The 25,473-nt window shown below is 32.7% G+C and overlaps 2 protein-coding genes across 3 annotated transcripts in view; one reads left to right on the top strand and one right to left on the bottom strand.

Moving 5' to 3' along the window:
* The window catches only part of Arl13b (ARF like GTPase 13B), a 75,562-nt gene that overhangs the window by 28,408 nt on the left and 21,681 nt on the right, over positions 1-25,473 (top strand). For both annotated transcript variants that reach the window (XM_071615432.1, XM_027943267.2), the window contains exons 4-6: positions 18,765-18,870; positions 19,683-19,885; positions 22,867-22,975. In XM_071615432.1, the coding sequence (XP_071471533.1) occupies positions 18,765-18,870; positions 19,683-19,885; positions 22,867-22,975 (418 nt within the window). The remainder of the gene's footprint in view (positions 1-18,764; positions 18,871-19,682; positions 19,886-22,866; positions 22,976-25,473) is intronic.
* On the bottom strand, positions 4,448-14,035 carry Stx19 (syntaxin 19). The gene is made up of 2 exons (XM_027943268.2): positions 13,994-14,035; positions 4,448-5,345 (listed from the first exon to the last, which is right to left on the bottom strand). Exon 2 carries the CDS (start codon positions 5,330-5,332, stop codon positions 4,448-4,450), a length of 885 nt encoding a protein of 294 aa, XP_027799069.1. The 5' UTR covers positions 5,333-5,345; positions 13,994-14,035.

Here is a 25,473-nt window from a genome sequence, read left to right as displayed (position 1 = left end):
GATTGCCAAACTGGCAGGACTAGTGATGATTAGATGATGGTATATGGAGGGAGTTGGGGACCGGACTGTTGTCACGTCTCAGCAAGTGCTGCCTGAGTTGGCCCAGGGAATCTGGTTGGCACTGAGCCTTCATACCTTCTTCTAACCTACTGACTCCATGCAAAGCTCTCTCCTGCCTCTGCAGGAAGCAGGTAGCTATCAGTACACCTAGCAGGGAGACTTCAAGTGTAACCAAGCCTATAGGGACCTTGGTGATGGTCTATGAGGCCCTGGTTGTTGTCCCTGGGTGGAAGAAACCATGGTCCTAGTTGGTGGTGATGGTGGAGGTGACTAACCTGCAGGTACCTTGATGTTGGGCTTCCAGGCTCTTGCTAGTGTCCAAAGATGGAAGCTGCCCCAACTAAAGATGGCAATGGTGGCAGTGGAGGTAACCCAAGATGGTGGTGGTGTACCAAGATGGAGGCGACTGCTTTCAGAGATGGGACAGCGATGGTGGGCTTGTGCCACGGCATTGGGCAGCCTGTTTGGAGATGCAGCAATGCGGCTGGTGGTGCTGTGGCAGGCTGCTGCCTTCAGGCCCTTCCAGTGTCCCAAGATGGAGGCTACCAGGTTGAGGGGCCTAATGCAGCAGTTGCAGTGTCCCAGGTTAGAGGTGGCCAGAGGAGCCATGCGTTGGTAGATGGGGAGCTGAGCATCAGGGATCCACACAGGTGCAGCATTGGGTACAGCCAGAACAGAGGTCTATAAGTTTTTAATATATAGCCTTTATTGTGTTGAGATATATTCCTACCATGCCTAATTTTTTTTGTTTTGTTTTGTTTTTTTGTACCAGGTATTGAACTGAGGAGCATTTAACAACCAAGCCACATTCCCAGCCCTTTTTTAATTTTTAATTTTGAAACAGGGTCTTACTAAGTTGCTTAGGGCTTCACTAAGTTGCTGAGGCTGGCCTTGAACTTATGATCCTCCTGCCTCGGCCTCCCAATGACTGGATTACAGGCATGCACCACCACACCTGGCCCATGCTTAATTTTTTGAGAGGTTTATGAAGTTTATTGAATCTTATTGAATGCTTTTTGTGCATCTATTGAGATCATCATATGACTTTTGTCCTTCATTAGTGAATGTGATATGTTAAGTTTATTGATTTGCATATATCCAACCATCTTTGTATCTCAAATAAATTCCACTAAATTGTGGTGTAGAATTTTTTGTGTAATTTTGGATTTGTATTACTAGTATTTTATTGAGAATGTCTACATCTGGCTTTATCAGGGATATTGGTCTATACTTTTCTTTTTCTCTTTTTTTTCTCTTATTTATGTTGTGAATTTTTCCTCATCTGGTATCAGGTTAATGTTGGACTTGTACAATGAGTTTAGAAAAATTTCCTCCCTTTCAATACTTTAGAATGGTTTGAGAAGAAATGATGTTAGTACCTTTAAAAATGTCATAAAATTAAGCAGTGAAGCCATTTGATCCTTGTTTTTTTCTTTATGGGAAGATGTTAATTACAGATTTCACTGTTTTATTTGTTAATGCCTGTTCAGATTTCCATGTCTTCATGGTTCAATTTTGGTAAGTTATATGTGTCTGGAAATTTATTCACTTCTTTAAAGTTTTCCAGTTTGTTAGTGGATGGTGGCTCATAATAGTCCCTAATGATCTTCTGTTTGTGGTATCAGTTGTAATCGCTTCTTTTTCATCTCTGATTTTACTTATTTGGGTCACGTTTTCTTAGTCTAGAAGTTTGTTACTTTTGTTTTTCTTTTCAAAAGCCAACTTTTTGTCTTTTTTTTTTTTGGTTTGCATTTTGTTTATCTTTGCTGTGATCTTTTTTGTTTTTTTCCTTCTACTGACTGTGGGTTTGGGTTGTTCTTGCTTTTCTAATTCTTTAAATTGCATCATTACATTGTTCTTACTATCTTCACTGTGTGATCAACTTTAATTTCCACATTGTATGCTTTGTCTTCATTATCTGACATTCTTTCTTCCAAGTGATCTAGTCTGTTGGTTATGCTTTATTGAGTTTTTAAAAATATTTTTATTAGTTATTGATGGACCTTTATTTATTTATGTATTTGTATGTGGTGCTGAGATTGTATCCTTTATTTCAAGGATTTCTGTTTTTTTTTTTTTTTTTAGTCTCTCTCTTTCTTGAAGTAATCTTTTGCTATCTGTATTTTCTCTCTTATCTCTTTGTTGGAGTGATCAATTTTTGCCTGTATTTGCTCATTTAGGTCTTAGGTCATTCTTTAATTCACAGATCATTTTAATTATGAACCTTCTGAACTTCTTCTCTGACATTTCATCAACTTCACTGTCCATGGATTCTGTTATTACAGTATCCTGGTTTGTTTGGGGCACCTTCCTCCCTTGTTTTTTCATGTTGTCTGTGTGTGGCCTTAGAATATCACTGGAAGTAGGGGGAGGACATTACAGGTTTTTAGCTTTTTCCAGTCTTTGATCAGGTTAAGGAGCAAAATCAGCCTGTCTGCATGCACGCTGTAGTTCCTTTTAAGACTCTCTAAAGGAGCTCAAAAGCACTTGCTGTGAAAGAAAGACATTTATATGTCTTTCTTTCTTGCAGTGTGGATCTGAGATATTACAGTTTCTTCCCTGTATTCTTGTAGTACCCATGCAGATTGTCTGTCCCTCACCTTGATGTTGGGCTTCAAGAGAGAGCTGTTTTTAAAATGTTATATGGATTTAAGCTACACAAAACTTATGATCACAGAAAATGGCATAGTTTAGTGATTATGAATATAAGTCCTATGATCATAACAATTTTTATTAATTATTTTGATCTTCCCATACTTACAGAACCAATAGATTCCTAACATTGTGCCTTCAACCCCTTCAAGGAATTTTATCCCTTTCAGATAGTTACATTAAGAAAAAAACTACTACTTGTAGTGCCTATTAAGTATAAAAATAAAATATACAAAATGTTTGACAACTAATTAAGTATCATTGTTTCTGTTGCTTAGGTTAGGATAATAGTAATAGTTTTAAAATACAGAAGGAAAAACTGTATATGACACATTGCTTTGTGATGAAAATTGCTGTATTTAATTCTTGCTTTAAAGGCACTGTGTTCAAATTCACAGTGCTAACAGAAAAAAAAAACATTTGTGAATCTGTCTAATACTGTTGAATATTAAATAGTACTAAATATTCTCGATTTTTATGATAAACAGTTTAGAAATAATTATTTTTGTGTGTGTGTGTGTGTGTATCAGTTATCAATGGACCTTTGTTTATTTATTTTCATGTGGTGCTGAGAATCAAACCCAGTGCCTCACAGTTGCTAGGCAAGCGCTCATCTCTGAGCCACAACCCTAGCCCAGGAATAATTAGAAACAAATATCATGAAAGCTCTGAATGCAAGTTTAACAGGAGCAGAAGATATGTTAGTTTTAACTATTACCTGTGGAGTTTGTTACCTGTTTTAAATTATTCCTTTTATAATATTTCTTAAACATTTGAGCTGAGATATGAAACATCTTTCTACAATGATGCTTGACATTTGACATAGTAGAAAGTGCTTCAATTTCTTTATTCATAATTTTAAAATGATTTATGATATTTATGATAAATGTATAAATTTTGCCTTTTCAAGTACCTTAAGCTACCATAACACATTTTCCCTCCATTATACACATCTGGAAAAGCTGCCATATTAAATAGATCCATTATCTTTACATTCTATGCTGGTACCCAAGCAGCTAAAACATCAATAGGTTAAAAACATGACTGCACTGGGTGATATCACATTAAAGTTGTGACCATACATTTAGTTGAGCCCTAAATGCTGCCTGGTTATTCTGCTACCTTTTATAAAATGATTGTTATCCTCCCATCCCAAATGACTATTTTATTCCTTATCGCTTTCTTTCTGTTACTCCTTAAACCTACTGAGCTTTCATTTGACAATTTTGCCTTATAGTTCTTTAAGGAAATGGAAAATGTCACACAAGAATTCTCTCATTTTTTTCTACCACCAAATTTGATGTGAAATCTACTTGATTTTGCTTTATTATAGCATCCTCTGATGTCATGTTTTATGTAATTCTCAATTACCAAATAGTCTCAAATAGCCAAGTGTATTGCTTACATAGTCATCGCTTAATTGAACATTCATCTTGTTAAAGCATTAGAAGTTAGGAAAAATGTATAATAGAATTTAGTACCTGATCAGAAACTTCAATTTATTCATCTGATTTTTTTTGTTAACCTGTGAGTTGAAGGTATTCATACTGTTTTCAGATAATTAAAATTTAAAGACTTATGTCACTGACTTCAGGAATCTCTGTAATACTAGTGGGTGTTGAAGGGGAAAATTATGACTTAACACTGATAAAGTGTGGATCCATGAAACAATGAAAAACAGACACTGAAATACATCCTTCAGCTTAAATATGGAAAATTTTTAAAAATAGTTTCTTTATTTTGAGCCACGGCATGGACAGCACCAACAGCACAGTATCCTGCATGGATTTCTTTTTTTGTATTTTACTGCTAGTCCAAATTTCTCTTTAGTATTGTTAACATAATCTTTGGTACTATTTACTATCATTTCAATATTATTGATGCTCTCTCCTTGTTCCTCTACTAAAAGAGATATCTGAATGAAAAGATCCCGTAAATCCTTTACTTGGTTTTCCAAATTAACAAGTTCCTTATGTCTTTGTTCAATCTCTGAGAGTTGTGCTTTAGTGATATTGATTTCTGTGAGTAAGCTTTCATTAAAAACTTCCCATTTTCCTTGGTGAAGCATATCATTTACTTCTTCTTCAGGTACCTCTTTACCAGCAACTTCAAGTTGACGAAAAATAAATGCCTTGCACTTCTCTTGCTTTGCAGCTATTGTGTCATTGTATATAAACATAGTTTGTTGAAAATGGCGGAACATTGCAGCATACTGAGATTTAAGTATCCTTGTGATGACTGACGATGGACCATTTTCAACCTCTGACTTTTTAACTTCTTTAACTAAATCATCCAGACCTCTGTTAATGTGTTCTGCTTGGGTTTTTATCTCCTTTGTAATGCTAGACTCTCTCTTAAGGAGGCTAAACCTTCTCATTGAAGCCATCAGACTTTTCTGTTGCTGTCCAAATCTTTGCACATCATCTGCCAAATTGTTAATATTCTCCTGTAGTTTTTGGATCTCATGTAGGTGTCTCTCAGCTACAGGCTCTCTCTCATAAATAACAGCTTGCTGCACAAACACCCCTTTTTCCTCTGTTTCCGTACTCAACACATGACTGTCTCTGTAAAGTTCAATTTCCTTTGTTTTTTGCTTTAGTTCTTGAAGTCGGTCTTTCATCTTCCCTTTCCTGCTAAGAAGCAAGAATGATTATGTTAAAATGAAATTTGACTTGACATAGCTGTCTATCTCCCAGCAAAAATTCTCCTAGTTTTCTAAAAATTAATTTAAAAATTAGAAAAATTAATAAGAATTTTCACATAAATATCACTGAAATTGGAAAAATAACATGAAATAATTTATGAATTATTTTGCCTAAAAAATTATTTTGCCTTTAATGTGTGGCTTCTGTGAATCTCATTTAGTTGAGTTTAGTATCTGAGAAAGCAGTGATGGAGACACAATTATCCCCAAATTAGTACTTCAGTGTCAAGATTCTAATATGTGATATCATTTTTCTTAATAAAGGGTGCTTTTGCTCTACTTTCAAGTTTTAGGATTAACCTTTAGACTTTCAAAGTGCCCATACTACTTATGATATTTTAAACAGTTAAGCTGGTCTATGTAATGTTAAAAATATACTCATTTTGATAAAATAGGCATAATTAAGTTAAAAACAGTATTAAAAACAGGACAGTTTCTACATTAGAGTTTTAGGTAGGTAGATTATGGTGAATTCAAGTTTTCTGAGGCCTTTAGGTTAACACATGATATAACTTTGTTTTCTTATCCATTGCATATTTATGAAATTATTTTCTTGGTTTGATTATGGTGATTTTTCTTTGTTTTGTTTTGTTTTTGGGGTACTGGGGATGGAACCCGAGGTACTTAGCCATATCCTCAGCCTTTTTTTATATTTTTTATTTTGAAACAGGGTCTCACTAAATTGCTTAGGGCCTTGCTAAGTTGCTGAGGCTAGCTTTGAATTTGCTATCCTCCTGCCTCAGCCTCCTGAGCCACTGGGATTACAGGTATGCGCCACCACATCCAGCCTGATTTCTTATTAACATTCCTTTGCAAAAGATTATCTATAATATCTTATAATAAAATATCTGTCATTTTCTTTTAATTGATACTTTTTAAAGCATGAAAATATACTTATATATAATTTTGAGTATGACATTTATCACATCCTGTACTGATAGTTATCCATTGAAATCAAATTGATGCACATGTATAACATGATATAACTACATATAAAGCGACTAAAAAAAACCAGTCTTCATTTATAAAAAAAACTTTATTTTCACAGAGCATCTTCATTTTAGAATGGCATTTAATGTCTTTCATTATATTTTTGAAGATAATAAAGGCCATGTGATAATATAAATGCTTCATTGGACCATGCATATTAGTATCAACCATAGAAGAAGTTCTCTGATGGTACCCTTGGGTTCAAAATGGTGGCTATGAAAAAATATTAGAAATTTTAGTTAATTACAAGCTTTTTATCAGAACTAAGAGAATAGTTATATTTTTATAAATAATAATATAATGTCTACATAGACTAAGAAAGATATCTGTTCCAATGACTTTATACATATTGGGGAGTGGGGCTTTATTAAGTTCTGAGCAGATATTTTAAGGTAAAAACTCATAAATTGGAAATTTCCAAACTAGTGTGAAAAGGATGAGATTAGCAAAATCATACCAAATGAGGAATCATTGAAAGAAATGCCCTGTGAAAGAAAAGATGTAAGGAGTATTTGTAACTATCTTCTAAAGTATAAAAGTCTCTGTCTACAAAAGAGATTAGATTTACTTGGCATAATTCCAAAGGGCTGTGTGTGGAAACTGCATGGAAGGAGGTTTGATTCAGTATATACTAAGAAGACTTTTGAAGGGTGTAGAGCTACTTGTTCCGAGTTGAAATCCAGACATGTCTTCCCATCTCCCTGAGCCAAGCCAGCCTTATTGCTCACTTGGATTACTGGAGCAGTCTTGTAAGTGCTACTCAGTGTTTTGTCAAATATTTGGTGGTTATGCTGGTACAGATATTATAGGACACCTAAAAATGTTCTGAAGTAATTATGGAAACTTTTTCTTTTGAGGCAGCTTTGGAAAGCAAAATTAACACCCATGATTTATTATATACTCTGAAAAACAATAGTATGAAGAAATTTGATGTTAAAGTTCCATGTTAAAGTTGGTTGGCTTACTGATTTATGTGTTGTTGTTGTTTGGTACTGGGGATTGAACACAGCGGGGCTTTACAACTGAGCTACTTACCTACCCTTTTTTATTTTTAATTTTGAGATGGGTCTTGCTAAGTTGTTTAAGGCTTTGCTAAGTTGCTGAGGCTGGCCTTGAACTTGGGTTCCTCTAGCCTCAGCCTCCTGAATCACTGGTATTGTAGGCATGAGCCTCTGCACCTGGCTTAGTGATTTATCTTGAATAGCTTTCAACTATTGTTCATTTGTTTTAGTGTTACTTATCACTTTCTTATCTAGATGCTCTTTCTGCTAATTATTGTATTGAATGTTGAAAACAAATTCCTTCTGAAAGTTTTTAAGATATCGTGTTGTAAAATGTGATATTTATTTTTTCCAAATTAATGCATGGACAAAATTTAAAAAGTCAAAGCACTTTAAATTTCTCTACCATACCCTATTTCTAGTCCCTGCTTCCAAAGGCAGTCATTTTCATTTACTTATCTGTATGTTTTTTAAAATTATTTATTTTTTAATTATAAGTGGTCACAGTATCTTTATTTTATGTGGTGCTGAGGATTGACCCTAGTGCCTCACACATGCTAGGCGAGTGCTCTACCTGTGAGCCACAACCTCAGCCCTGTATGTTGTTTTTAAACTCCCTCTTTTTAGGTAATTTGCCTATATAGGCATTTCTACTTTTTAAATTTTAGATGTTATATTGAGTTTCTGCTACAAAAAAATGTAGATCTAACTTTCTTTTAAACTCTCATTCTTCAGTTTCCCCCTCTTAATATAGTTGTTCCACAATTTTGGGTTAATCAAATAATGTTTACATTATTATAAACACCCAAATAATATTTATATATCAATCACATAAAGAATCATGGTTACAGTGCCTTTCTCAACTGTTTTTTTTTTAGTTGTTTTTAGGCCTGAATCACTGGGAAAAAAATAGAAAATGGGTATTTTTGTTTTAAGAAAATTTGCTATTGAACTATTTAGACATATTCAGAAAGGGCCCGGAATATAAATGGATAGTTTGATGATTTTTCACAAAGTCAATACATCCATGTAAACATCACACAGATCAATAAATACATAACTTTTGTATTTTCCTTCAAGTTTTTAAGTTTTTCAGTTGCTTCCTGTTTTATATATGTATCACTAATTCATTCTAAGCTGAACTGACCTGAAAAATCCACTTGATATCTTAAATATAGCAAATATTCTTTTTATTTTATTATTTTGTTTTTTGAAGATTGTTTTCTGGAATATTCTAACGTAAACTGGCTGTGTTGGAATTTTCCTTTCTTCTCCTTCAACAATTACTGGTTTCTTATCTTTATTCTTGGTTGATTCCTTTATTTGGGGATATCCATAGCTTCTTTTCAAAACATAAATGTTATTATAACTTACATTTCTGAAAATTTGAAAAAAAAATCTATCTTTACACCTGAGCAAAACATTTCCTGTGAATTTAACTCTCACAAAGAATATTCTTCTCAAGTTTTGAAGCCAGTATCATCCAAAACCAAACAGACACATCAAGAAAGAAAACTTCATATTAATAACCTTGATTAACATAAGTGCAAAAATTCTTAATAAACTATTCACAAACCACATATAAAAGCATATTGAAAAAGATAGTGCACCAAGATCAAGTAAGTTTCATCCCATGGATTCAAGGTTCGTTCAGCACACAGAAATCAATAAGTGAAGTTCATCACATAAAAGAGTATTAGGACAAGCATCATATGATTATCTCAATAGATTATCAAACTAAAAAGCATTTTACAAAGTACAGTGCACATTTATGTTTAAAACACCAGAGAAACTGGGGAGAGAAGGGATATACCTCAACATTGTAAAGGGAATATCTGACAAACCCAAGGCCAATATCATACTGAATGAAGAAAAACTGAAAGTATTTTCTCTAAAAACTGAAACAAGACAAGGATGCCCAATCTCACCACTCCTATTCAACATAGTCCTTGAAACTTTAACTAGAGCAATCAGTCAAGAGAAGGAAATTAAACTGATAAAATGGGAAAAGAAAAAGGCAAGTTATCTCTATTTGCTGATGACATACTTCTGTATTTTTAAGAAGATCACAAAGATTTCACCAGAAGACTTCTAGAGTTGATAAATTTAGCAATGTAGCAGAATATAAGATGGACATACGTAAATAACTTTCCTATACTCTAATAATTAATCTGTTGAAAAGAAAACTAAAAGCGTTCACAGTAACCTCAAAAAGTACTTGTGAATTAATCTAATGAAGGAGGTGAAGGACTTCTGCAATGGAAACTACAGAACACTGAAAAAAGACATTGAAGGATACCTTAGAAGATGGAGATACCTCCCTTTTTCTTGGATAGGCAGAATTAATATTGTCAAAATGGCCGTACTACCAAAAGTGTTTCACAGACTCAATGCAGTCCCCTTCAAAATACTAATGACATTCTTCACAGAACTAGAAAAAACAGTTATAAATTTATGTGGAAAAATAAGGATCCAAAAGAGCCAAAGCAATCATGAGCAAAAAGAGTGATGCTGGAGGGAGGCATCATAGTACCTGACCTCAAATTATACTGCAGAGTTCTAATAACAAATACCACATGGTATTGGCACCAAAACAGACTTGAAGACCAATGGAATAGAATAGAAGACACAGAGACAAACCCACATAAATACAATTACCTGATGTTAGACAAAGTTGCCAAAAACATACATTGTAGAAGAGATAGCAATGTTAACAAATGGAGCTTGGAAAATTCTGGATATCTATATGTAGAAGAATGAAACTTGACACTTATCTTTCACCCTGCACAAAGGTCAACTCAGAGTGAATCACTGACCAGAAACTCTGCAATTGCTAGAAAATGTAGGCCCAACATTCCAACATGTTGGCACAGGAAACAACTTCATTAATAAGACTCCTAAAATGCAAGAAATAAAACCAAATATAAATATCAAACTAAAAAGCATCTGCACAGCAAAAGAAACAATTAAGAACATGAAGAGAGCTTACAGAATAGAAGATTTTTGCCACCTTCATTTCAGACAGGGCATTAATATCCAGAATTTATAAAGAACTCAAAAACTTAGCACCGAAAAACAAAATAAAACAAACAACCCCCCCCCACAAAACCCAGTTAAAAATGAGCAAAAGAACTAAACAGACACTTCTCAAAAGAAGAAATACAGATGGCCCACAAATATATGAAAAATTTTTCAATATCTCTGTCAATTAGGAAAATGCACATCAAAACTTATATTGAGGGCTGGGATTGTGGCTCAGCAGTAGAGCGCTTGCCTCATGCAGGCGGGACCCGGGTTCGATCCTCAGCACCACATAAAAATAAAGGCATTGTGTTGTGTCCATCTACACCTAAAAATATATATATATATTTCTAAAAAAAAAAAACTTTTATTGAGATTTCATCTTACTCTATCAGGATGACAATTATTAAGAAGAAAAATAACAATAATTGGTGATGAGGATATGAGTAAAACGTACACTTATACATTGTTGGTGAGACTGAAAATTAATGCATCGATTGTGGAGAGCAGTATGTTGATTCCTCAAAAACTAGGAATGGAACCAACCATATGACCCAACTATCCCACTTCTTAGTAGAAACCCAAAAGATCTAAAATCACCTTGATGTTTATTTCAACACAATTCACAATAGCTAAGCTGTGGAACCAACCTAGGTACATCTCAACAGAAGAATGAATTAAAAAATGTGGTATGTATACACAATGGAGTATTACTCAGCCATAAAATAGAATAGAATTATAGTATTTGTAGGTAAATGGATGGAACTCTGGAGACTGTCATGCTAAGTGAAATACTGAAATATGCCCAGACCCAGGAAGTCAAAGGTGGAATGTTTTCTCTGAATTTCAGAAGGTAGTTCGAAATAAGAGGGAGTGGGGAGAAAGGAAAAGAGGAAGGCGCACTAATTTCTTTTTCAAAATAGAAGATGAGTGGAATAGAGGAAGGGGATGCAGGGGGAGAGAAGAGGAATGGTATAAGGGAAGAATAGTAGAATGAATATTACCTAACTTTACATATATGAATATGTCACAGTCAATCTCACCATCATGTACATCCACAAGACACTAATTAGGAAAAAAAGAAAAGAAAACTACAAGAGGAGAAAGATCAGTAAAGGGAAGGGAACAAGGAGAGGGAAGAGGGAAAGGAATGGGGAAGTTAAATGGGGATTGAATTAGAGCAAATTATATTGCATGCCTTTATAATTATGTTAGAATGAACAACTAAATGTTATGTGCAACTATAAAGAACCAATAATAAAAAGAAAATTTTGCTATGTTCTATTCTAGCTTTCTCTTTTGCCCTTAAGAATCTGCCACCTGATTCCTTTACAATTATCTGCTAAATATTTAATGGGTATTTTTAATTTAGAAACTCACATATTTAGAATTTGTTTGTTTATTTTGCTTTGTAGTTTTTATAGTGTAGTTGGTTTTAATTACTACCCTTTAATTTCGTCATTAGTGTGTTTCCTATTTATTTTTGGTACTGAAAGTTTCCTTTCTTACTTTAAAATTTAATGATGTAGTTTTTAAATTTCTTTCTTTCTTTCTTTTCCTTAGGGTTATATCAATGCTTTCTGTATGTTTAGAACACAAGGGAATTATTTCAATGTCTGTGTGTCTCGACTAAGTCATAGTTGATTATTTTTGTAGGTTAACACTTCAGAAAATTTTTCCAGTTTTGTTCATTTGTGCAGAAATTGACTTCATGTAGGTACTTAGGTGCACTTACATGCTGTATATAAATTGTATTTTCTAGTAATTGTATACTTTTAACTATATATGCATAACTATTTTCAATTTGATTGATCCTTATGCCTTTATAAATCAGAATATTAGGCAAAGTGAGATATCCAGATATGTTAGAATTTGAAAGTTGGAGGAGATGGAGTTCATATAGTTTCAAAATATGAAGCTCATTGTTGTGAAATTATTTAATTGCTGAAGCTAATTTTGTGCAATCTTTTCTGTACTTTAAATTTTCTTTCTTAATGGTAGAAGTATTGTATCCAAATATGAAATATCTTTCAGAATGTTTAGCTTAGTACATAGATATACATTTTGGAATTTTACTAGTGGTAATGGACTTTGATTTTAAACATGTTTGAAAATAGAGCAATGATTAGTACATATGGTAACCAACTTTGACAATTTATTGTGGGAAATAGAAAAGTAAACTTGTGTGATTCAAGTAAAACTTTTTTGATCCTATTACAGATAGTACAAATTCTTAAAGACAGAAACACAAATACAAATTACCTAGTGCTTTAAAAAAATATGCCCTGGGATAGATACTTAATATATTTAAAGTAAGCCATTTCTTTCTAAAGTTACTATGGTGGTTAAATAAAATACTTTAAGAAATACATCCAGTGCCTAGTCCAAGGTAAATAGAGTATCCTTTTCCTTTTTTATGTGCAACTTGCAACATTTCTCTAGTTCAAGATTAAAGCAATAGATCTTATAGGAATATTAACCTCTTTGTCTACTTAAATAAGAGCTAGATGACAGTTTCTAAAAATAAACTGAAGCTTTTCTAAAATAAAAGCAAATTGCATATATTCTCTAAGCTTGAATTATCTGACTTTTTTTGCAATGCAGTCTTTCAGTGCTTTCTACTTTTGCTTAGTGTAGATAAATTGTAAACTTGTTTAACAATATTAGGACCCTTTGTTTATTAAAGCTTTTAATTTTTAAACTTTCACTTACTGATTTAATTAACTTATATGCATATAAAAATGGTTTTTATATTAAACTTAAAACTCCACAGCCTTGAAGATAACTTGCTTTAGATATTACATGGCCAATTCTTAAATCTTCCCATAAAGTACTTACAAAAGTCATTATTATTTTTACTTGGGATATTTACTTGGAAATAGGATATTTAAAAAATTCTAATGTCAACAATTGTGAAAACATAGAAAGTATCTTACCTCTTGATATATCTTGCATTCAATTAATGCTGACTTTAACAACCTTTGTGATTTAAATATTTGCAGTATCCTAGCTAAAACATTAAAATTTGACTAATTTTATATTTCACTGTGATCTTTATACAATAATTTAATATTCTCATTACCTCAAATTAATTTCAGAATGTTCTAGGAAACAACAATGAAAAAAATAATTAAAACTATAGAAAATAATGTCAAACTTTAAAGGTTATACATATGTGTCCAATTTGTGCGCAGTTTTCTTTTGAATGTTAATGTGAAAATATTCTCTAAAGCACAGCATGATTAGTTTATAGTCTATAAAAGAATTTTAGATTTGTTTTTATAGAATCTGGCTTTCCAATGTTTTCAAAATGAGAGGTCAATTGTTAAAGAATTTTTAAAAACTCTTTCCTCTAAAGTTGATTAACAAAGAGCTCTACACTCAAATCACATTCAATTTTTCAGTAGTATACATGAACAGATCAGCTATCTTTAGCCCTGTCCGAATCTGAGCAAAACAGCAATTTTAACTATGTGCTGAGCTAATTTTGAATGTCAAAGTATAACTAGATTTTAGTCACTGGATTTCTCACATCAAAAAAGTACAAAAAACGCAATTTATTTACCTTTCTGTCTTGTTCCTTTTGTTGCTTTTCCACCTTCCTTGTTGTGAGTTCTGCCTTTGAAAGGAAATCTGAGTATCACATGATGTAATGTTTGATCAAATTACTGAAATCTCTGTCTTATAGGTCACAGACTAATTTCTATATGTTTCTCATATAGTTAATTAAAAGCCAAATAATGAAATCAAATAAGTTGGAGATAAAGTTGTACTTTTGCTGTTAATATGAAATGAGAAGAACAAATTGCTTACTTCACACCTGGAGAATCTGGTTCTGCCAGTTAGACGCCTATTCTTTAGATTAAAGGAAGATTTTCATTGGAGCTAGCTTGTAACAGGAAGTCCTTGTTTTACTGCCTACATAGAGTATTTTGCACAGTCTCTGAAACTCAAGTCCTACATTATCTATACAATATATTACTCAAAAGAAAAGCAATGAGTTTACTTTTTTTTCTTTAGATATAAAAGCCTATTAAAAAATAAGGAATTAAGTAGGAATAAATAAGAGTGTAAAGAAGCTTGGTGTAAAACCTTTTTGTTCCATTTACTTTAAAATTATTTAATTATATCCTATTTTAGGAAATCCCATGAGGGCACATAGCTCATAGAATCATAGAATTTCAGGAGAACAGCCACAAAAAAAGCTCATGTCTTTAAACCGCTCACGCTACTTTTCATTTTACTATATTGCTATTTTTACTTTACAAGATGTTTCTTTTAACATGGAAGAGCTAAAACTGTATAGTAATATTAAGCCATTTATTTGTTATACAAATATAACAACTCCAAACTAATACCAGGAGGAAGTAGTTATAGGAAAACTTAGAAATGAAAATTTTTCTGACACTACCAAATTCCCAAACCTTTCCTGTTTTTCCCTCCTACATTAGTTGTTTGAGGGCAAGAGGAAGAACATTCATATAACAATTATCAAAATAACATTTATCTTTATTCTTTGACTTAGAAGTCCTACCTCTTGGAATCTTGTTTCTCATTAAGAAATGACTCTGAAACTACCTAATTTTTACAGTACTCTGTAAAAATGAAATGGTGAAACACAAATATCCTTCAGTGCAGAATGAACTGAATAAATGACAGAATATTTATGTAGTGGTGCATTTTGCAACTATACAAAATAATTTTTTTTTTTATTTCTCAGAGCAGATTTAGAATTTAATATTGAGTTAAAACAAAAAGCACAGTGCAAAAGAAGTGTATGCAGTATACTAGCTTTAAGAAAGAGAAGGTGAATATAATATTATACACACAGACAAAAATCAGTCAATGATAATGAATATCCATCATGCCCAAATTGTGCTCTTTAAAATACCATTTCTCCCATATACTTATTTATATTTTCAGAATGAAAGTATGTGAGGATGAACTAAAAACTAATGAAAATAGTTACATATAAGAGAAAGGAAGGAATAGAGAAAGAGAAGGTATAGATATGGATGATATTTCTTTCTGATTGAAACTTGTTTATGTAACTTTGAATTTTGAACCATATAAATGCATTAACAATTAATTTAAAAAAAACAAATTATCTTTATAAAGTAAAACTACTCTGAAACAAATGAACCTACCTCTATAACTAAGTGATGGCATAGCCACACAAAAAAGGGTTATTTCAAGTATTTAAAACTCAATATTTGTGGCATCTGTAGTGGGATATATCTTAGAGACAGAAATAACCACAAAGATATCTTAACCTTCATTTAGTAATCTTTATTTTTAGTAATAATATTAAAGTTATTAAGTTTATTTATTTTTATATGATTCTAAGAATTACACCCAGTGCCTCACATGTGCTACGCAAGCGCTCTACCACCAAGCTACTGCCCCTGAAATTATTAAGTTTAAACTCATATACGATGAAGCAAATAGTTAATGTCAATGTCATTAGAACTTGTAGTTGTCAGCATATATAAAAAGAGATACAAACAAGATCTAAGAAGCTAAGTGAAAACTCGGTAATATTTGATTTGAAGTTAAACAGAATCAGTATGAACTGATTGTACCACCAGGTACAATCCATTTTTATTAAAATTAGGAAATAAAGGCAAAAGATCAGATGTTGATCTTAATTTTTTTCTATGAATTGAATTTAAGTGAGTCACAAGTAGTTTTTGAAAGCTAATTTTTTTATAGAAAATTCTGGTATTAATTATAGGAAGAATATAGAACTAAATAAGTCGTCTTTTATAAACTAGTATAAAATAATAGAATCAAGCAAAGATCATTAGTAAAATTTGAAATGAAAGGCCAATGCGGAACTTTATTTTAAATGGATCAGACTGTAAATCTACTGATCAATTTTAATATCATAAAAATATGGTAGCATATAAAAAGTAAAAGTAATACTGTATGGCTCCTGTGCTTGCCAAAAGAGTTGTAATGTTTTGAACCACCAATAAAAAAAAAAAAAGTGTTTAGCCTCTACATCTAACTACCAAATATGGGGAGTACAGAGTATATGTGTTAAATGGTCTCATGAGGAAGTATTACTTAAATCCAAAACATGGGAAAGCCTAAAAAGAAATGATTTGTTTTATTTTGTAAGGAAATAACATAGTAGGAAAAGAGGAGTTATGCAATATACTAGCTTTAAGAAAGGGAGGGTTAATATAATATTAAAAAAACACTTAAGACTGATAAGTTATGTGTATGGATTGTATCTGATTTTGAACTTAACATTTACAAAATGATACTGGGGAATGTTGAATGCATTGAGGTAATATTAAAGATTTACTATCAATTTGTTAGGTATAACAAAGATATTATGGTAATATATTGTAATTTTAAAATGAACAGGGAAAATGGAAGGTATTTAGATGAACAAGGTTGGTTCAGTATTGATAATTTTTTAAAATTGATCATAGAGTTTCATTAGATATATTGTTCAGTGTATTTATTAAAAACTACATTTTGCCCTCTCCGAAAAAAAAACCCTGTCATATGCATTACATTGTCTTTTAGTATTGGAAGGAAATTGGTTCCAGGACTGCCCTATAATACCAGAACTAAAGATGCTCAAGTCCCTTGTAGAAAATAACGTATTATTTGCATATAATTTGTGTATAGCCTCCGATATACTTAAACGGCCTCTAGATTGCTTATAATGCTTAGTGCAGCATAAATGCAGTGTAAATAGTTGTAACACTATTGTTTAGGAAATAATGACAAGAAAAATATATGTAGACAAATAGCAGTATCTCAGTGTGATTCCCATTTTTCTTAAGAACTTATTTCTTCCCCAGTTGTCCCTAATTTAATGTGTTTGTTGTGTATATTTATCCCCAGTGCTGGTCCAAGTAACTAGAAGTATAAGTCTCCAGTAAATTGCACATTTATGTGGACATATTCACACATCAGAAATATAGATGAACTCAAATATTATTATTATTTTTTTAAATTTGTTGGTTTTTGATATACATGACAAACTGATCAATGAGCACAAGTGCCTTTGTTAGATTGTAAGTAAGATAGAGTGCATTTTGACATGTTTTACATATATGGAGTATAACCCACTCCAATTAAAATCCCATTCTTATGGTTGTACATACTGTGGAATTACACTGGTTGTATATTAATTTATGAGCAAAGGAAAGTTATGTCCATTTCTTTCTGCTGTCTTTCCTGTTCCCATCCCCTCACCCTTCTCTTCATTTGCCTTTGTCTAATCCATTGAACTTCTATTCTTCCTCTCCCAACCCTCCCTTGTTGTGGGTTAGCATCCACATATCAGAGAGAACATTTGACCTTTGGCTTTTTGGGACTGGCTTATTTCACTTAGCATAATATTTTCCAGCTTCATCCATTTATTAGCAATGCCATGATTTTATTATTCTTTATGGCTGAGTAATATTCCATAGTGTATATATACCTTTGTCTTTATCCATTCATCTGCTGAAGAGCACCTAGGTTGGTTCCAGAGCTTGGCTATTTTGAATTGAGCCGCTATTAACATTGATGTGGCTCTTTCACTGTAGTATGCTGATTTTAAGTTCTTTGGGTATATACCAAGGAGTGGCATAACTGGGTCAAATTGTGGTTCCATTCTAAGTTTTCTAAGGAATTTCCATACTGCTTTCCAGATTGGTTGCATCAGTTTGAAGTCCTACCAGCAATGTATGAGTGAACCTTTTTCTTCACATCCTCATTAACATTTATTATTACTTGTATTCTTAATAATTGCCATTCTAACTGCAGTGAGATGGAATATCAGTGTAGTTTTACTTTTCATTTCTCTAATTGCTAGAGATGTTGAACATTTTTTTCTTATATTTTTGGCCTTTTGTATTTCTTCTTCTATGAAGCATCTGTTCAGAACTCAAATATTATAAGCACAGCTTGAGTATTTGTCATTTAAAACATGGTTGTTTTTATTTTTAAATTGTAGGAACATGAGACAAGTGTACTTATATCATGATATAATTCATTTTAAGAGGATGAGGACATAGTTTTGACTGAAGGATATGGAAAGTAGCCCACTTCTTTCTCCTTTTGTAACTTTCTTGTTGGCCTGTTAATTTATTGCTTTTGATATGTGAACACTTTTCTTTATCTGATTTTCCTCTCTTAGGCCAGTCCCTACAGACTTCTTTTCATCAATAATAAGCAAAAATGTTGAAATCAATACTACCATACTTTCTAAAATCAGGTGATTCATTATTCAGTAGATTAAAACTTTGGAATTGAAGGAAATGGTCAAAATATTTTAAGTCACCGTCTGATTATATATGCTATAAAATCATTTCATTTGTCATTCTTAGGTTGGCAAATAAACAAGACAAGGAAGGGGCTTTAGGAGAAGCTGATGTGATTGAATGTCTCTCTCTGGAAAAACTGGTCAATGAGCACAAATGCCTTTGTCAGATAGTAAGTTTTTTTCCCCCCTTCGGTTTAAATTTTGTTCAGTGCAACTTAGTTTTGTATAGGTGATAGATTAAAATTAGAGAGTAACTTTAAGAGTTCCCCTGCCTCAAGGAAATCATGCTCTCACTGTTCTAATGATATTAGCTCATATTATAAAATTTGTAGTCTATTTACTTGTTACTTCTATAGATTATCCTTCATAATTTCAAAGATTTTTTTACTTTTGCCTTTTGTTTTAAGATATTGTTAGCTGGGCATGGCGGCACATTCCTATAATATCAGGGGCTTGGGAGACTGAGGCAAGGGAATTGCAAGTTCAAAGCCAGCTTAGCAAGGCCCTAAGGAACTTAGCAATACCCTGTCCCAAAATAAAAAGATAAAAAGGGCTGTGGATGTGGCTCAGTGGTTAAGCACCCCTCAGCTCAATCTCTGGTACCACCACCACCCCACCAAAAAAAAAAAGGACAGGACCTGTAGACTTTACCAATATATTGTGCTACAAATATTGAGAAAGGGGAAGGAAAAAGTATAAATATAAAGCTTATTTAAATATAAGAGATTAATAATAAATTTTGAAAAATGACATCAGGAGTTTTGTAGCCTACAAATATTATCTATAATGTCTTTCAACTTCTATGTAATATGAAAGTTACTGACCATTGAAAAAGTAGTTATTTTAAGTTAGCAGGTGTTTCATATCAGTAATTTAAATGGCTTAATTTTGATATGCCAGTAATTATACGTCATGGTTTATGAATAGATTTATGTGGAGAACTTTTAATTTTAATCTTTGAATCAAATAATTTCTGTTTTAGGAACCTTGTTCAGCAGTCTTGGGATATGGAAAGAAAATTGACAAGTCCATTAAAAAAGGCCTTTATTGGCTACTACATAACATTGCAAGAGACTTTGATACCTTAAATGAACGCATCCAAAAAGACACAACAGAACAACGAGCTCTTGAGGAACAAGAGAAACGAGAAAGGGCTGAGCGAGTGCGAAAATTACGAGAAGAAAGGTAAATAATTTAACACTGTGGTATATTTGAAGATATAATACCATGGCACTTTTTAAAATAATTTGTGAGTTTGTCTATTCTAGTTTCATCTGTTTTGTGTGAAAGAAAATACTAAGTTAATTGCCTATTTCTATGGATCTTTGCACAAGTTTGGATGATAGATTTTTAATTTTCCTGTTGGTTTTATACTAGTTGTAAATGTACTTTTTATGTAGTCATTATTTCTCAGACTTTAAAATTTATCTCTTATTTTTTTATTGGTACTTTTAAATCTGTGCTTTTCAATAGGTAGAGAAATTTTGCCTCTCAGAGAACTTGTGGCACAGTCTGGAGACATTTTTAGTTGCCAGAGCTGGGGAGTAGGGGGAAGTGCTGCTGAAATGTAATGGATAGAGGCCAGGGGTGCTGCTAAATGTCCTGTAACGCACAGGACAGTTTCCCACAATAAAGAATTGTCAGGCTCACTATGTCATCATGTATCGAGATTAAGAAAACTTTAGACTCAGCAAAGATGGAAAGAGACAGCTTGAGGGGCTGAGGCAGGATGATTGCAAATTCAAAGCCCGCCTCAACAAAAGTGAGGCGCTAAGCAATCTCAGTGAGACACTATCTCTAGGTAAAATGCAAAAAAGGGTTGGGATTTGGCTCAGTGGTTGAGTGTCCCTAGTTTTAATGCCCAGTACAAAAAATAAAATAAAATTTAAAAAGAGATGGAAGGTGAACTAATAGAGTATTGTTCAGCCCAAGCAAAAGCTGATCTTCAGCAGTAATATTGTCAGAAAAATAAGTTATCTCAGGTTTTTAAAATATATTTAAAAATTATTTTTAAAATATGCCATCTGAAGGAAAACATTTAAACTAAATCCACCAAATTCTATTAAAAAAAAAGATTGTATAAATTCTACTTCAGAATAGTGATTTTAATGCTATAAGAAAGTGCTAATATTTGAATAGAAGTTGTATTGTTACATGGTAGAGAAGGGGAGAAAAGAGGAAAATGAAAAATATTTTTAAGTGAACTATAAGATTCAAATTTGCCTTCCATCAACTTAAGTAATATTGGCTTTCCACATGGTTTAACATAGTTGCAGCGCAGTAGACAAGAAGCCACTACCTTTGTGAGGTGCTTCCTTACATTGTAAAAGATATCATCTGATGATATCTGTCTTTTAATGTAAAGATAGCACTTAAAGGAACAAAATATCTGTAGAAATAACTTTGTTCCCAAGTGTTCAGTAGTATTAGTTCATCTGTTAGCCTCTTGACATCAAAGAATGAATGGGATGAGAGATCTTGGCAACTGCCCGTATGAAGTTGTACTCACTGTGAGAATCTTTGTATTTTCTTATCCTAGTGTATATTTTCATGAAATAAAGCTATTACATCAATTATGTATATATTTATAAAAATAAAATATTCAGTCACATTTTTCTAAAATATCTGTTGCCTTTCCTCCACTGAGTGGAGCTCACTGGTGGAGAATGTGCATAGCATATGGGATGCCCTGTGTATTCAAACCCCAGTAGCAAAAAAGAAAAGGAAATGAAGATGAAAACAACAATAAAAAGTTGAATTAATATAATAAATCTAATGTAAAACATTTTTCTAAAATTTTTACCTTTTCTGTAATGATATTTTATGTAAGTTATGACAGGCATTTTTGATAGTCATTCCCCTTTCCTGCTTTCTCCATAGCCATGCCTGTTGTGATCTTAGACCTCAACTGTTAAGCTGAGACTTCATAGTTAAAAGTAAACTGGCCTTTAGAGAGGAATAAAACAATCTTTTTTACTTTTTATTTCACCAATTTCAGTCTAATTGGTTCACACTGTGATTTCTAATGTTTCTGAAAAATATGCTGTTTTTGGTATGAAAATCGTATATTAATACTATATATCTGTTACTAGTAATCAGTAACATTAATAATAATGACTGTCCTATAAGTGTGTTCATTTACAGAATATTTTTACATATATGAGTTTATCTGATCCTCTTTACATCCTTATGAGGTATTTTTGTCCACAATGGTGGGAAAACTGAGGCTCAAAGAGCCAGTCCAAGGTCACAAAAGAAGCAAATTACAAATCTCCAAATCTTTTTTCCTAGATTCAGATTGAAAGATGTATATTTCCATAATAGAACACAGTTGATGAATTTTGTAGTAATGAACATTCAAATTGCTATACTATATGATAGTCTGGTTGAAGATCCACAATTCTAACTTTTCTGCCTTTGGCTGCTTCTTTTAGTAACTTATTACTCTTCAAGTACTGGGCAACATGAATGATAAATTTCAGAGATAGTAATATTTCATTGGTACCTAATATGGAATTATTTAATCTGATTATTGAAGGACAACTTATTTTTATAGCCTCATACTATTATGCAGACCAATAGTTGTTTTCTAGTTCAAATATGATGTACAACTTAACAAAATTTATCATTTAATGTTACTTTTTTGTCATGTACTTCTATAGAATCAATTTGCGGTGTGCTACTTTTTTTTTTGTCTTGTAAGAAACATGTTTCTACATAAATAAAAACATAGATTGTGTTGGTGTTTTCCCAGTACTTTTAACAAGAGAAGACATAGCCCTTAAGAAGAAGGTTATCAAAGACTTAAGCTATTGATCAATAAAAAGACAGTAATTATTTTAGAGGATAATTAATGAATCAACAAATAAACTCCCTTTGCACATGGAAAAATAATTAAATTGTACTTCAGCATTGAGAAATCAGACATACAATGTCATTTTTGTCAGAATTTCTTTTAAAATTCAAATGATAAATTTTTACATGAGGATAGAGGCCTATTACCTCCATGAGGAATTTTTAAATGTTCTTAGTAATTAAAAGACAAAACTCGATGTTTAAATTACTAAATTTAAATAATCTTTAACCTATCTAGAATAGGTTTCTTAAACATGGCTCAGCGCTTTTTCAAAATGAATTTTATTATTTTTTTTCCCTTCAAATAATAGAGAACAAAGAGAACGAGAGCAATCTGATGGAACCAGTGGTCTGGCTGAGTTGGAACCAGAACCAGTTACTGTTAACCCTTTCCAGCCAATAGCATCTGTAATTATTGAGGTATGAGTGATGGCAAATGTTAATTTTTATATCTTAAATTATAAGTTGGAAGTTGGGACAGGAGGCAAGGAGGTAGAAGAATTTCTCCAGAGAGATTTTTTTGTAAAAAAACTAAAGGCGAGATACAATTAGAAGGTTTACTAGTTTTTCTTTCTCTTCAAATTTACTTTTTGAGATTATGGATATAGCTCAGTGGCAAAATGCTTGCCTAGCATTCATCCAAAATATTTTGAAAATTTAAAAAATTACTTTTCTTTTTATTAGTTGCTCATGACAATACAATGATCTTGACATATTATACATTTGAATCAAATGGGGTATAATATCTCATTTTTTCAAGTGTACAGGTTGCAGAATCACCTTGGTTATACATACAGCAATACTAGTGTCTAATTTATTCTGCTGCCTTTCCTATCCCCCCTTTTCCTCCCCTCCCCTCACCTCTCTCTACCCAATCTAACGTGACACATTTCTTTTTTTTTTCCCCCCTCACATCATCATACATATATTTTGTATAACAATGAGATTCTCCTTCCATCTTCCGTGCAATTCCCCTTCTCCCTCCCATTCTCTCCCACCTTACTTTTTTGAAGCCAGGTGTGGTGGTGCATGCCTGTAAATCCCAGCAGCTCAGAAGTCCAAGACAGGAGGATTCCAAGTTTGATACTATCCTCAACAACTTAGCAAGACTCTGAACAACTTAGCAAGACCCTGTCTCAAAATAATAAATAAAAAGGACTGAAGATGTGGCTTGGTGGTTGAGCACGTCTGGATTCAATCCCCACTACCTCCTCCCTCCCAAATGATTACTTTTGATGTAGCACAGAAAGGGAAATATTTGATTGTAAAATTACATGAGAATGAAAATAATGTTTGAATACGGCCATTATTAAAGTTACTATTTTTATTTATTTATTGATACCAGGAATTGAACTCAAGGGTACTCGACCACTGAGCCACATCCCCAGTCCTATTTCATGTTTTTGTTTAGAGACAGGGTCTCACTGAGTTGCTTAGCGCCTCACTGTTTCTAAGGCTGGCTTTGAACTCCAGATCTCTTGTCTCAGCCTCCACAGCCACTGAGATTACAGGTGTGCACCACTGTGCCCAGCTTAAAGTTACTATTGTTGATAAATTTATTTTTGTCATTTATTTCATACAGTAGCAATGTATTTATTCTTATTTATAGTATTTTATTCCCAGTTTTCATCTATGATAATACTTGGATGCTCATAATGTGTTAGACTACAGACAACTTTGTTTTCCCAGAAAACAAAGAATATTCAAAACTGCAACAGATTCTCCTATATCTGTATACCATTTATTTTAGTTTTAATTATCGCAAGTTTTTCAAACATTAACTTGTAGATTTTATATTAAGAAGTTAAGGGGTTGTGTGTGTGTGTGTGTGTGTCTGTGTCTTTGTTTTCATCTTCTGCTGAGGTCCAGAGTTTACATTGGCTCCACTTTAATCACTCTCATCAGCCACCTCCTCCTAATCCTATGGCATTCACTCAGAACTTAATGTGGAAGCAGGATTGCTGATTCTGCCAATGTGTTTGCCATTCCTCTTCCCCTATCACAGCCTCTTCCACACAGGTGTTCATCTGGAGAGGTGGATGATTGTTTCCTCCTTGGGGCTGCTGCTTAGGAGCGAGGCAGCTCCACAGGTAAGATGATTGGATAGTTTTGATATTGCCTTATTTTGTAAAATAGTAGGTATCATGACATATTTGGTTCTAACTCATTATGTCCTATCCTCCTATGTAGAATTGAAAACTTGGGGGAATTAATGGATTAAGTTGTTTAGATATTTGAAAGTTAGTTAAATCTTTTATTAACCCTGTTGCATTTACCCTAAACATGTTATTCTTAGTAAATATATATTAAGAATATGAAGTATTATTTTGTCTCCCTTCTATCAGATATTGTGTTTGTCAAGTTTCGTTTTATGTTCTTTTAAAAATATTGGTAAAGAGCCAGGTGTGGTGGTGCATGCCTATAATTCCAGCAGCTCAGAAGGCTGAGGCAGGAGGATCTTAAGTTTGAGACCAGTCTCAGCAATGTGGCAAGCAAGGCCCTAAGCAACTTAGCAAGACTGTCTCTCAAAATTAAAAGTAAAAAGGGTTGGGGATATGCTTGAATGGTTAAACACCCCTGGATTCAATTCTTAGTAACTATATCTATATCTATATTTATATCTATATCTATATCTATATATATATATATATATGCATATATATGTAGAGAAGAAGGATATCAAGATTTGCATTTCACTTTGAAACATTAATTTACACTGTAGTAAAGCTCACCGTATAAAATAAAGACCAATTATTTTATACTACCATGGGGAAAAATTACCTAGAAGGCTCTAATACTTATCTCAACCTTATAGTTTTCAAATTATCTTTACTGTGAAAATACCAGTGTTGTATCACACTGGTGTATTGCATAAAATACCACATATATATAGCAAGTCTGTAAATTAATTAGTGTAT

Source organism: Marmota flaviventris, chromosome 8 (assembly GCF_047511675.1).
Source record: "Marmota flaviventris isolate mMarFla1 chromosome 8, mMarFla1.hap1, whole genome shotgun sequence".
NCBI lineage: Eukaryota > Metazoa > Chordata > Mammalia > Rodentia > Sciuridae > Marmota > Marmota flaviventris.
The sequence above is the reverse complement of the archived record's forward strand: the minus strand, read 5'-3'. Positions and strand labels throughout refer to the sequence as shown.

Bases quoted from the DNA above. Each gene is read 5' to 3' on its own strand.
- Stx19 (XM_027943268.2), bottom strand. From the start codon at position 5,332: ATGAAAGACCGACTTCAAGAACTAAAGCAAAAAACAAAGGAAATTGAA.